Source organism: Frieseomelitta varia, unplaced genomic scaffold (assembly GCF_011392965.1).
Source record: "Frieseomelitta varia isolate USP_RPSP 00005682 unplaced genomic scaffold, Fvar_1.2 scaffold_466, whole genome shotgun sequence".
NCBI lineage: Eukaryota > Metazoa > Arthropoda > Insecta > Hymenoptera > Apidae > Frieseomelitta > Frieseomelitta varia.
The window spans coordinates 306-14,728 of record NW_025110219.1 but is presented as its reverse complement, the minus strand read 5'-3'; the positions used below and the strand labels follow the sequence as shown (position 1 = coordinate 14,728).

The 14,423-nt window shown below is 32.4% G+C and overlaps 1 protein-coding gene across 1 annotated transcript; it reads left to right on the top strand.

The window, feature by feature from the left end:
- The first annotated feature begins 3,894 nt into the window (after nt 1-3,894).
- LOC122532724 (tryptophan 5-hydroxylase 1) lies at nt 3,895-11,883 on the top strand. Its single transcript, XM_043661744.1, has 13 exons — nt 3,895-4,307; nt 4,944-5,328; nt 5,630-5,734; nt 6,813-7,026; nt 7,270-7,373; nt 7,473-7,540; nt 7,639-7,689; nt 8,321-8,419; nt 8,604-8,650; nt 10,261-10,396; nt 10,581-10,707; nt 10,925-11,154; nt 11,270-11,883. Exons 2-13 carry the CDS (start codon nt 5,230-5,232, stop codon nt 11,613-11,615), a joined length of 1,626 nt encoding a protein of 541 aa, XP_043517679.1. The 5' UTR covers nt 3,895-4,307; nt 4,944-5,229; the 3' UTR covers nt 11,616-11,883.
- The last annotated feature ends 2,540 nt before the right edge of the window (nt 11,884-14,423 follow it).

Sequence of the window (14,423 nt, the reverse complement as noted above, 5' to 3'; positions counted from 1 at the left end):
TCAACAAACTCGAAACTACATCGTTCCTTCTTTTTCTTTTCGCGATTCAGCGTTTCATCAGAAAGTGGTCCAGGGTTAAAGAGACTGGTTTTGATGATTAACCCTCCGTAAGCAAACTAACCCAAGCGAAACTTCACCCTTGAATTTCTACGAGAAGAATTTTCACTTTCAGCAGGGATTTTAATCGTTTCGAAAACGTTTGATTATAATATATACATATGATTGCAATGTGATGTAGTATTTGATGTATATTTCACAAGTTTCTTTTTTCTTCAAACTCTATGAAAGCCTAGAACAGTAAAAAGATTGAACGTAGGTAATTTTTAAATCTTTCCGATTCGTTCAATTTTAAATGCTGAAGCAAACGAATTGAATTCAACAAACTCGAAACTACATCGTTCCTTCTTCTTTTTCTTTTCGCGATTCAGCGTTTCATCAGAAAGTGGTCCAGGGTTAAAGAGACTGGTTTTGATGATTAACCCTCCGTAAGCAAACTAACCCAAGCGAAACTTCACCCTTGAATTTCTACGAGAAGAATTTTCACTTTTAGCGGGGATTTTAATCGTTTCGAAAACGTTTGATTATAATATATACATATGATTGCAATGTGATGTAGTATTTGATGTATATTTCACAAGTTTCTTTTTTCTTCAAACTCTATAAAAGCCTAGAACAGTAAAAAGATTGAACGTAGGTAATTTTTAAATCTTTCCGATTCGTTCAATTTTAAATGCTGAAGCAAACGAATTGAATTCAACAAACTCGAAACTACATCGTTCCTTCTTTTTCTTTTCGCGATTCAGCGTTTCATCAGAAAGTGGTCCAGGGTTAAAGGGACTGGTTTTGATGATTAACCCTCCGTAAGCAAACTAACCCAAGCGAAACTTCACCCTTGAATTTCTACGAGAAGAATTTTCACTTTCAGCGGGGATTTTAATCGTTTCGAAAACGTTTGATTCTAATATATACATATGATTGCAATGTGATGTAGTATTTGATGTATATTTCACAAGTTTCTTTTTTCTTCAAACTCTATGAAAGCCTAGAACAGTAAAAAGATTGAACGTAAGTGACCCAGTTCGCAAACCCAACCTTTCTCAAGGGACGATTAAATTTGTATTACATGAATGAAACGAATAAAATTCGAATTATGTTTAACAATATTACGTAAATATTGAATGTACACTTTCAATATTTCAAGACAAGTGTAAAAACTTGTATTGTTTTATAAGAGATCAGCTTTATTCAATTGATTTTGATTGACATTTAAAGAGAACTGTCTGTCACTTTTGTCGTAAGTTAATTGAAAGGTTCGCAAAGACGAGATATATGTGCACATGGCTCGCTAACCTTTTCAAGAAAGCATATTTATAGATCCCGATAGCAGAAAAAGTAAAAAAGAAGGGCTATCGACCAATTTGATTGGAAAACAAGCTCGGAAGTTGTTATAATTGTGTCATCCTTGAAAGATCTTTGAAAAATTCTTTGGTTTCGTTCCCCTAACAGCAAAGCTCCAATTCGTATTTTTGTCGTTCAACGATATCTTGGCTTTAAAGTTATTAGTAATACAATAGAAACAAATTACAAATATTGAACTTGGGTTCTCTCAAAGGACGAGAGCAAGATACGGAGACATCGCGTTTTATAGAATCTCTGTGAATGGATAGTGAATTTCGCAATGCGGGTGAAGGATAGATGAAATACGATAATTAGTTTTAGTCGAATTGGTTTTCACAGATTCACGCCGATTCAATGCACGACAAGAACTCGAAGGTAAAATTTTTATCGAGTACAGAGATCTGCTTTAGCGTGAAACAGAAACAAGTATTTATGCTGATATTATAACATAACAATTTTCTTTTTTCAGTTACACTAGCCTACTCTGTCTAGCTACTATAATTAACATAAACGTGGCAAGTATTTACACTAACGTTAGAACGTCAGTCTTTTTTAATATCGCAAATATATGTGTACTTACATTTGCTGCTGTTCTGGGAAAGAAAATTTCTCAAATAGTCTTCACTGTACTAATTAGTAATAATTAGTTAAAAATGTGACTCACTTGTTATGTATAAAAACAACACAAAAGTCACTTCTGCAGAAAGTAGAGTATTCGAAAATGTTCTTACTAAAACTCTGCTCAATTTCAATCTTCTCGTATTAATAAGTTTACTAAACAACAGAACGTCATCGAACGGAACCGATTGTCCCAGTTGGAAAAATATATTATTTAATTTATCTATTAATTAATCTTCGTTAGGATTTAAATCAGATTAATTAAATAGAAAAAAAGGAAGAATGAACGAATGAGCGAAAGGAGCGAGTGAAAAAAGAAAAATAGTAATTTGTAAACCGAGTCCACATTTCTTGGCTGCGGAGTCGAAATAAAGACTTTTACTACTTACTACTCACTATTAATTAATCTTCGCATTAATCAAGCAATGATCCTTGCAAAAGACGCACATTCCAAACGATATTTCCGAGCAACGATTTAGTGATTTTGGTAGACGCGACGATAAACGAAAGATTCTCTCCGCCGATCGAATACTCTCAATTCTCTTAATGCCGGAGAAACGCTCGGTAGAATTCAAGAAGGGTGATAGCTGATAGTGGTAAGTGATGGACATTGGTAATGTGCTGCATCTGCTTTGCCACAAGGCGGAGAAACGTTCGAGCTTTTATTAAACACCTCCCTTTGTCCTGCAGGAAAGATATACAAAAGCGAGAACAATTGCCTCCATCGAAAAAGAAACGAAAGGACAAAAGAAAAATTTAATTTACCGAAGGAGATTAAACACTTCTCCATTTAGGTGGTATTTCTCCATTTAGGTATGTAGCTCACATTACGTGATGTTGCTTCACTAATACGACATATTGAATTCAGTTTGCAAATATTAATAAATTGCGCGATATTTTTTTTTTTAATCGCTGTCGCAAGTATTGGGACAATCGCTGAATGTTTTTTTTTTATTTTTTGTACATCATAAACCTGTCGTTCCACTTGAATTATTATAATTTCAGTTGTGTCTCCTTTATGCACGTTATATGCAATGTGTTTGTCATGTGTGTATCATTTGTGTATTATTGCAATGTATTATATTAATATAAAATAGTAATGTTCAAGTGTTCTCTAAGTATAACAGTGTAATTATATATCATTATTAGAGTATATAATATATAATACCTATTAAATATAAATTTATTATATAATTTAATAAATACTATATTATACTATAATAATAAATAGCATATTATATACTATATAATACTATATAATACTATAATAATAAATAGTATATTATACTATATAATACTATATAATAATAAATACTATATTATACTATAATAATAAATAGTATAGTATACTATATAATACTATATAATAATAAATACTATATTATACTATATAATACTATAATAATAAATAGTATATTATACTATATAACACTATAATAATAAATAGTATTATACTATATACTACTATATTAATAAATACTATATTATACTTTATTATATATTAATAAATACTATATTATACTATATTATATATTAATAAAATTTGTTCGAGCTTTTTCAACTGTAAATGTAACAAACAGACAAACCTTGATACATATTTATGCGAAGAAAGAAAGTACCTTAAAAAAAAAGAAAGAAAGGTCTTGGAAAAGATTGTTACAAAGAACGGTCAAAGTCGAGGAGAATAACCACGGGTTGCCAAACGAACGCAGGAAAGCACGGAATCGGTAAATCGATGGTGGGATCCGTGCCATTTCCATGGCAGACTAATTTCACTTGGCCCAGAAACCCGAAGAAGAAGGGGCGCGTTGTCGAAGAGGAGAAATCGTTGGAGAATGGCGAGGGGCCTTCGAAAAACAGAAGAAGAAAAAAAAAAGAAGAGAGGAAGAAAAAGGAATGACATCCCCGTCTCGAAGACCTTGCAATCTGTTCTCTCCCGTTCATCGCCGCCAGTTCTTGCACCACCCACGTTTCGTGAACTCCAGTGACGTCACAAGGAATACATTCTAGAACCGGTACAGTTACCGTTAAATGGGGTGAGCCAACACTCCTCTTCAACCCCATGGAAAGTCTTATCCGACCAATGAGGGAACTTCGTACTACTGTGCGTCGACCAATCGCGAACAGATCGTCATTGAGATGAACGCGTAGACGGAGGGGACCGAGGTCTTAAGAAGAGCCGAAGACACTGGTACCGGGACACTGTTGCTCGCGGTCCTTGGAGGGACGATTCACTGCTAATCCCGAGTTTGTCTGGTGTTGTCGAAGTTTGATACTTGTAATATTATTAGGTTGGTGCATACGAAACCCTCGTCTCTTCGATGTTTCAATTTATCAGTTGTTGCAATTGTCAGCCGCGTTGAAGAAGGAGAGATTCGTATACAGAAATAAATCGAAAGTGTCGCACGTAAATCGTCAGACCCTCGATAAAATTGATATGTGATCGCGATTCAGAGGCAAGGGAGGCCAAATTGATCATTCGCCACTGCAAGATTCGCCACTGTAGTCTGAACTTCTTTAAACAATCTGTACAGATTCTTGGCAAACGTAAAGTTTTGTTCTACTAATCGGTTTGCCACACGATACCACTACGTGATTAGAACTATCTCTTTTTTTTTTTTAAAACTTCTTCAGTTTTCGCTAAGTGAGTTTTTTTTTGATACAGTCACGACACGTCAGCAATCAAGAATATCAAAGCTAAATGATTCTCTTTGTAAATTTGAAATTAATTCGTCAGTGATAGTTTGAAGAGTTTAAATTACCAAAACGACACTTCACGTGCACCAATCTAGTAGAAATATCTATAATCGTCGATTGGTGTCCTTATTCTTACTTCCAATCTTATCTTCCAACAAACTAACATTGTTATCAATACTTTCGTTTATAAATATTTCCAACGCGAAAGCGTTGAAATTTTATTACTTTAGAAATGTTTCTCACCGCGTTCAATACATAATCGTGCTCTTTTTATTAAGTATATTTCTGACGAACATTAGTTTCTGTATAAACGTAAACAACATTAGTTTGTTAGGAGATGAAACCGGTAAGTCGAGCGTTACTTAAATCTAGATAAACGTGCTGGATAAAAAGAGTTGATTTTCCCGAAAACGGAGCGTCGGACGAAAAGGATTCTCACTCTGTGTATTGAAATATACGTAAGATACTCGAATTGAAAAATTAATTAAGTTCTTTTAGTTGGAAACGACGATCATTATGAGTGGTTCCGGAAAAGGCCTTCTTGGGGTGTGGCTATACAGAAGAGGTGAACACTGGGCCATTAAAGAAGGAAGCCCCATACACAAGCCGAGCGATGTGCGTTGGTTTTGGAAAATAACTTTTGTTGTGGCAAAATCACTTTTCTTCTTTTCAATCAGTTTTCTTCTTCCCCTCTCGTCAAATCCTTTAAAGCTACGCTGTTTCAAACTGGCGCGAAACTTTTCAACCGGCCTCCTTGAGCTGTTATGCAAATACATTTCATTTGTAAGATCATGATTGATCGAAAGCAGCATAGAAAAAGAAATTGAACTGAATAACTGTAAAGAAAGAAAGAATATAGCTGAGCATGTTGTAGAAGCCTGACGTAACGCATAAATATGTTCTCTCGTTCGTTCAGATCCCCATGGTCGAGCACAAATCGAACAACGACAACAAAAATTCCGTTGTCTTTTCTTTAAAAAACCAAGTCGGTGGTTTGGCACGGGCACTGCAAGTTTTTCAGGTACGATGTTTGACAATGTAAATATATATCTTTCAAACATGTAAATAATAACTATTCAAACATAATTTGGATAGTTATTTTTCATAAAAATGTGACAGGAACACGTTTCTTTGGGAAAAGATCATATATCATTTCAAACGTGTAAATAGTAACTATCCAAACATAATTTGGATAGTTATTTTTCATAAAAATGTGACAGGAACACGTTTCTCTGGGAAAAGATCATATATCATTTCAAACATGTAAATAATAAATATCCAAACATAATTTGGATAGTTATTTTTCAGAAAAATGTGACAGGAACACGTTTCTTTGGGAAAAGATCATATACAATTTCAAACATGTAAATAATAACTATCCAAACATAATTTGGATAATTATTTTCAATACAAATGTGACAGGAACACGTGCTTTGGGAAAAGATCATATATCATTTCAAACATGTAAATAATAACTATCCAAACATAATTTGGATAGTTATTTTTCAGAAAAATGTGACAGGAACATGTTTCTTTGGGAAAAGATCATATATCATTTCAAACACATGTAAATAATAACTATCCAAACATAATTTGGATAATTATTTTCAATACAAATGTGACAGGAACACGTGCTTTGGGAAAAGATCATATATCATTTCAAACATGTAAATAATAACTATCCAAATATAATTTGAATAGTTTTTTTCCAGAAAAATGTGACACGTTTCTTTGGGAAAAAGATCATACATCATTTCAAACGTGTAAATAATAATTATCTAAACATAATTTGGATAGTTATTTTCAATAAGAATGTGACAAGAACATATACTTTGGAAAAAGATCATATATCATTTCAAACACATGTAAATAATAACTATCTAAACATAATTTGGATAGTTATTTTCAATAAAAATGTGACAGGAACACGCTTCTTTGGGAAAAAGAAAAAAAAGAAACAAAATTTGATCATTTGCTAACTATAGAATTATTATAAATGTCGATGGACGCTATTAGCATCTTTTAAATGTGTTGTCTGCTATGTATACCAAAGTAGAAATATATATATTTTTCTTTTTTCTGATTAACATTTCACGTAGGATCTGGGCGTGAATGTTATTCACATCGAGTCGCGGAAGTCGTTGCGTCGCGGTTCCGAATTCGAGATCCTCGTTGACGTCGAATGCGATTCGAAAAGAATGGAACAGCTGACAAGGATGTTGAGCCGAGAAGTTGCTGCTATTAATTTGGCACAGTACGAGCAAACAGGAAATATTCCTCACGCTCCGTCACTTTCCGCAGCTCCAAGTTTTGGTAAGTTCGTTCCCCTTTCATTTCTAAATCTTCCTTCGCGGTGAAATAATCGTCTTCAATTCGATCGAAGCTTCTATCTGTTCTAATCTCCAACTTCTTCGCTACGAATTTAAAATTTCACGCGGTGAATTCCTGAAGACGATTTCAAGTTGAATACTTTCGATCAATTTCATTAAATTTCCTATAAAAATCATTCTCGAAATGAAAAACGTTTTACTGTACTCTCACGTCGGAGATTTATAGATTTCAGTGAAGTAGATATGCCCTGGTTTCCACGAAAAATATCGGATCTAGATCAGGCTCAAAACGTGCTCATGTACGGATCTGAATTGGATGCAGATCATCCGGTATGATTCATTCTTTCTCTCTCTTCAACTATCACTTTCTTTCGTTAGTATCCCAAATGTATGCAACATTGTGTAACAAGTTTAATTCATCGGTTTTAGGGCTTCAAAGACCCGGTGTATCGCAAACGTCGTGTACAATTCGCGGATATTGCGAACAGTTACAGATAGTACGTTGCAAGTCAATGATTTATTACGAAAAAGAAAAAGAAAAAAACACGACATCGAAAAAAAAAAAAAAACATTACTGACACCAATTTTCTTTCAGTGGCCAACCAATCCCGCGCGTGCAGTATACATCGGAAGAGATCAGAACATGGTTCGTAAATTATATTTCACTTCGTCTCGCGTTTCCGAAAACGTGTTGAAATTAAACTTTAAAACACGCCTTGTTAAATGTTGAAATATGTCGTGGAATTATCTCAATAATAACAAATAGGTTTCGTTCGTACGAAATTCTTGATAAAAGACGTTTCGCTCGTTACGAGGGGAGGGTCTTCGTACGTGCTTTGATAAACACGAAGGCAATCCATGACGAAGAAGGAACGATCGTTTCGATATCATCGAAACATTTTCCTTCAATTACGGGACCTATCCTATCCAAGTTCTGCCAATATAACAGGAAAAGTTCCGCTTCCATACCCCGCCGCCGCGACGTACGAACCAGCCAAGATTGCCTCGCGCTGAATGCACTCCTTAATTGTCCTTATTTAGTTTATCCTCACGATCTTCGAGTGACTTCTCTAATACGATTTCCTCCGAGTGTCTACAAGAGAAGCGCGGATAAATAATCCCGACTAGTTGAAAGATCTAAAACTTTTAACGCAGATTGGTTTGCAAATTTGATAATGCAACATTTGACAATAATGAAATATCGCGCGGCAATATTTGTAAATTTACAATTTCATATCGTCAAAGCTTGTCGATGAATAAACATTCGATTTCTTCAGGGGAACAGTTTTTCGTGAGTTGCATCAACTTTATCAGAAACACGCTTGCAAGGAGTATTTGGAAAACTGGCCGAAGCTGGTCAAGTATTGCGGCTATAGGTAAAGATATTTCTGAGAATGAAATTAAGTCGTAGTATGAACGCAATCAATTTTATAATTATATGTAATTATTATATATAAATATATAATAATTATTATATATATCATATACAATATAATTATACATTATATTACATATAATTATAATTTTATAAACACGATAAATTTTATATTTGATTAACAGAGAGGACAACATACCACAAATGCAAGACGTCAATGTTTTCTTGAAGCGTAATATATAATAATTATTATATATATCATATATAATATAATTATACATTATATTACATATAATTATAATTTTATAAACACGATAAATTTTATATTTGATTAACAGAGAGGACAACATACCACAAATGCAAGACGTCAATGTTTTCTTGAAGCGTAATATATAATAATTATTATATATATCATATATAATATAATTATACATTATATTACATATAATTATAATTTTATAAACACGATAAATTTTATATTTGATTAACAGAGAGGACAACATACCACAATTGCAAGATGTCAATGTTTTCTTGAAGCGTAACATATAATAATTATTATATATATCATATACAATATAATTATATATTATATTACATATAATTATAATTTTATAAACACGATAAATTTTATATTTGATTAACAGAGTGGACAACATACCACACTTACAAGATGTCAATGTTTTCTTGGAGCGTAACATATAATAATTATTATATATATCATATATAATATAATTATATATTATATTACATATAATTATAATTTTATAAACACGATAAATTTTATATTTGATTAACAGAGAGGACAACATACCACAATTGCAAGATGTCAATGTTTTCTTGAAGCGTAACATATAATAATTATTATATATATCATATACAATATAATTATATATTATATTACATATAATTATAATTTTATAAACACGATAAATTTTATATTTGATTAACAGAGTGGACAACATACCACACTTACAAGATGTCAATGTTTTCTTGGAGCGTAACATATAATAATTATTATATATATCATATATAATATAATTATATATTATATTACATATAATTATAATTTTATAAACACGATAAATTTTATATTTGATTAACAGAGAGGACAACATACCACAATTGCAAGATGTCAATGTTTTCTTGAAGCGTGACATATAATAATTATTATATATATCATATATAATATAATTATACATTATATTACATATAATTATAATTTTATAAACAAGATAAATTTTATATTTGATTAACAAAGAGGGCAACATACCACAAATGCAAGATGTCAATGTTTTCTTGAAGCGTAACATATAATAATTATTATATATATCATATATAATATAATTATACATTATATTACATATAATTATAATTTTATAAACACGATAAATTTTATATTTGATTAACAGAGAGGACAACATACCACAAATGCAAGATGTCAATGTTTTCTTGAAACGTAACATATAATAATTATTATATATATCATATATAATATAATTATATATTATATTACATATAATTATAGTTTTATAAACACGATAAATTTTATATTTGATTAACAGAGAGGACAACATACCACAAATGCAAGATGTCAATGTTTTCTTGAAGCGTAACATATAATAATTATTATATATATCGTATATAATATAATTATACATTATATTACATATAATTATAATTTTATAAACAAGATAAATTTTATATTTGATTAACAGAGAGGACAACATACCACAATTGCAAGATGTCAATGTTTTCTTGAAGCGTAAGTGTACGATGTACAATGATAGTAAAAAAATTAGTATGAAAAGAATGAAGAATACAATTTGCCTGCAATACGATTAGGAACAACTGGATTTCAACTTCGACCCGTAGCAGGTTACCTTTCACCGAGAGATTTTTTGGCCGGCCTTGCTTTTCGCGTGTTCCACTGTACGCAATACATTCGACACTCGTCCGATCCCTTTTACACACCTGAACCGTGAGTAATAATTGAGAAACGCAACATCGAAACGATAGAAACAATCATGCTATATTATAATATAGGAAAAGTGAAAAATAGATGAAAGACACAAGCACACGATACTTTCAATTCTTTCATTTTCTTTCTTAACGGTTTCCTTTCTTCTCTCCCGTTTCTTTTAACTCTTTTGTATTATTTACAGAGACTGCTGCCACGAATTGTTGGGGCACATGCCGCTTCTAGCGAATCCAAGTTTCGCCCAATTCTCGCAAGAACTTGGACTCGCTTCGCTCGGAGCTTCGGACGAAGACATCAATAAATTGGCAACCGTAAGTGTTCCATGCTGCGGGTAGTACCTCGGTCTCATCGAAAATTTAGACAAACTTATTTCACGACCGCGAAAGAACTCTGTACCGGAGGAATTGATATCTACTGAATGAGAATAAAATTTATTAAAATAAAATTAATTCAGTTTATATTTTAAACACGTTTTCAAGCATCGATTGTAAAAGATCATTGGCTGTATCCGAGTCTTTTGTCTTTTAGCTCTATTTCTTCACTGTGGAATTTGGATTATGCAAGCAAGATGGCATACTTCGTGTCTACGGCGCTGGTTTATTGTCTTCCGTCGCGGAACTCAAACATGCAGTTTCCGTGCCCGGGAAAACGTTCCGATTCGACCCAGAAGTGACTTGCAAACAGGAATGCATCATCACTGCGTTCCAAAATGCGTATTATTACACGGATAGCTTCGAAGAGGCGAAAGAAAAAATGCGGTAATTCCGTGCACGATTGTGTCGTTGTGGAAACTCTGGTTTTCCAAAATTATTATAAATATCATTACAGAAAGGGAAGGGAGGAATTGAACGGAATATGAATTTATGCTTTTAGAGCTTTTGCGAATCAAATACAACGTCCATTTGGATTACGCTATAATCCCTATACACAATCAGTGGAAGTTCTCACGGATGCTCAGAAAATCACGGCAGTGGTCAGTGAACTTAGGGGTGACCTGTGTATCGTCTCAAATGCCCTGAGAAAGATACACGAACAAGATGATACAGTGGACGTGGAGAGGATAACCAATCTTTTAACGCAAGGTATCGAATTGCCTCAAGATACCTCGTCTTCTGACAGCGATATTGATAAAAGCCCTAACGTCGAGACGCCTGAGAATTCAGTAAAAAATCAGAATGAAAACTATCCGTGCGATGACATGATCACCGCGCGAGATTAAATAGAATTCGTTTCTATAGGCAATTAAGATAAATTACACGTGTATTGTAAATTGTTTCCAATTGTTATGAACATTGTTTCTGTGAACGTAGTCAGCAAATAGAATTATATGTAGATACAGGATTACAGAGTTCGAAGTTATATAATAATATACGACACGTGGATAGTTCGTTGTTCATGCTTGTAGAAAATTATATTTAATTTAGGAAATTATCAAAGTTGCACTGCATAGGAAAAAAAATAAATAAAAACTTGATATAATCAAACATTACTCTACTATTCTGTTAATTTCCATCATAAAATACCAGACAATACATCTAACATGTAAGTCAGATTGTTCAGAAACATCTGTCTATGCTTTCTTTTTAGAAAATAATTTCTTTTTCTCCTTTAGTTAATTACTTGCAGTAAATACATATCAACAATCAAAATTCAAAAGCTTACATTTAATTTTCTATTTTCTTTATTTATCAAACATTGAAATATCATGGTTATTTTTTCCATGCATCAATTTCATACATCGTTCATGTATCATTTAATCATACCATTGACTATGAAAAATAGAATAGATCGGACATGAAATGGGATTTTGTGTCTCTGAGTCTGAAATACCGACCGAGGAAAAAATCACTGCTACTTTAGCGCACTCTACGTTTAATAACGGTGAGTTGGGGAACTAGTGGATGCGCCAGCAATATGATTTTTTTCATTACAATAGGTCAAACTTTCAATACCGAAATGTGAAGCTCATTTGTGACTATACCAAGTAAAATAATACAAGAGAAATGTTTAATTGTATGTCCAGATTCTAAAACGCGAGATTAGTATCTAAAATTATTCCAGTTTTTATTATGTTTGTATTTATGTGTGTGTCAGCAAGAGCTCTATTCGTGTTTTACGAATTCATCGATTGATTTTCCATTGAAAACGATAAAATCCATACTTATAACAATAGGATTTTTTTATTGAAATATATTCATGGACGAAATATATTTAAAATGGATATTTAATCAAAAAGAGGACACAGAACAAGTCTATCATTTTATCAAATCATATGTTTTGAAATATCCATCAGGATCTAAAGTCTACGGTCTTCAATAATATTTAAAAATGCACTATATGTTATCGTTAAAAAAATTCAATCTATAATTTTAGAAATCAACGACCTTCCTAATAACTCAGCAAATCCTTTAATTGAACATGAAAACTAAATCGATCACGAACGTGATCGTAGCCGATTAGCTCATATTATTTGTTATATAATTCATAATTGTATCGCAGTAATGCAATTAGTAATTGTATCACAAATGATAATGATTGCCCTGGTGGTCTCACCACGTTGAGGTTGCTACATATCGAAACCCATCCTTGTGCCATCCACTCTTCTTTTGCTTTAAAACAAATTTATTGAACAACCAGAAAAAACAAAAGGAAACTCCTTTTGATATACGATTGCAGAATGTTCGCAATTTCTTATGCTTCCTTATCGTTGTGCAAACGAACAGCAAAAGAGAAAACCAATGAAAAGTAAACCAAAGCACAATATATTAAAATACAAATCAAAGTTCAAATTGAAAATAATTATAACTAAGTTATACTTGGTTTAAAATATTTGACACGTTTAAAGAAAAAATAAAAGTTGTTTCACATATGTTATAGCGATAAGCTATATCATTCTATTGAATGTGCTTAGTAGAATTAACTAAAATTAAACGCACATAACATAAAATTAAAACGCACGCATCACACAATGTCTCTGCAAGATCCTACAACGTCTCTCAGAATAATTAGATCCGAGTCTAATAATTTACTTATTAACTAATTGTTCCTACAGTACAGTCTAGATTGTGAAATAAAAAAAGAAAGGAAATTTGCAAGGTCTAGACTAGACTGTAGGTTGCGTAGTACTTAGCTTGATATTGCTTTACAAATAATAATATTTGGAGAAATTGAAATTTGGTTCTCTTTTCAAATAATTTTCCTAGAGTTAATATTTGGAAAACAATTACCAATTACCAAGATCCATCACGTGGAGGTGACTACGCAAGGGTCTCATTATAGTATATTGTAAATCAGTATTGTTTCATATATTTATCACACGAGTCACGATTTACAATTGTATTGAATTTTACCAATTTGTTGAAAAGAGAAAACAATATTCGAAAACGATATAATGATTAATTTCAAACATTGAAATAAATATTTTTGTTTAACGGATTAGTAGTACCACCAAGTATCGTATTCGACGCTGCTGGACATCTGCTGCACATGTGCTGATGCTTTTACTTCTCAAACTCTCTTCAGCAATGTAAGTGTTTGAACACAGTCAACAATTTCACTTTCAATTCACTTTTAACTCATTTTTAATTCCTCAAAACATAAGACACGAGAAAACAGTGGATATTCGGTACGGACATCCAAACTCATCTGCGATATCCGGACTAGTTACTCTGTGATTCTATTTAACAAATTTGTACTATTTTACAATAATCATATACATCGTATATGATAAAGTTCACCAATTCACCGTTATTTAAGGGTAGAGGGTGCCAAAAAAACCAGTGATTCTTTTCTTAGTCGATATTTCAAATCCTGAGACACGAAATCCCATTAAATGTCCAGTCTATTCAATTTTAAGTCAATTATCGAACAGAGTTCTGTAACTATTTGCAACTTCAACGATGGCTGATGGGTTGCGGCATGAAGGCGTCATACCAACACTTCAAATACATATATATTTCAACTTATAATGAAGCGCGTTACGATCACAATATAAGAACAACTCAAACGAGACATAATCAAGTGTATT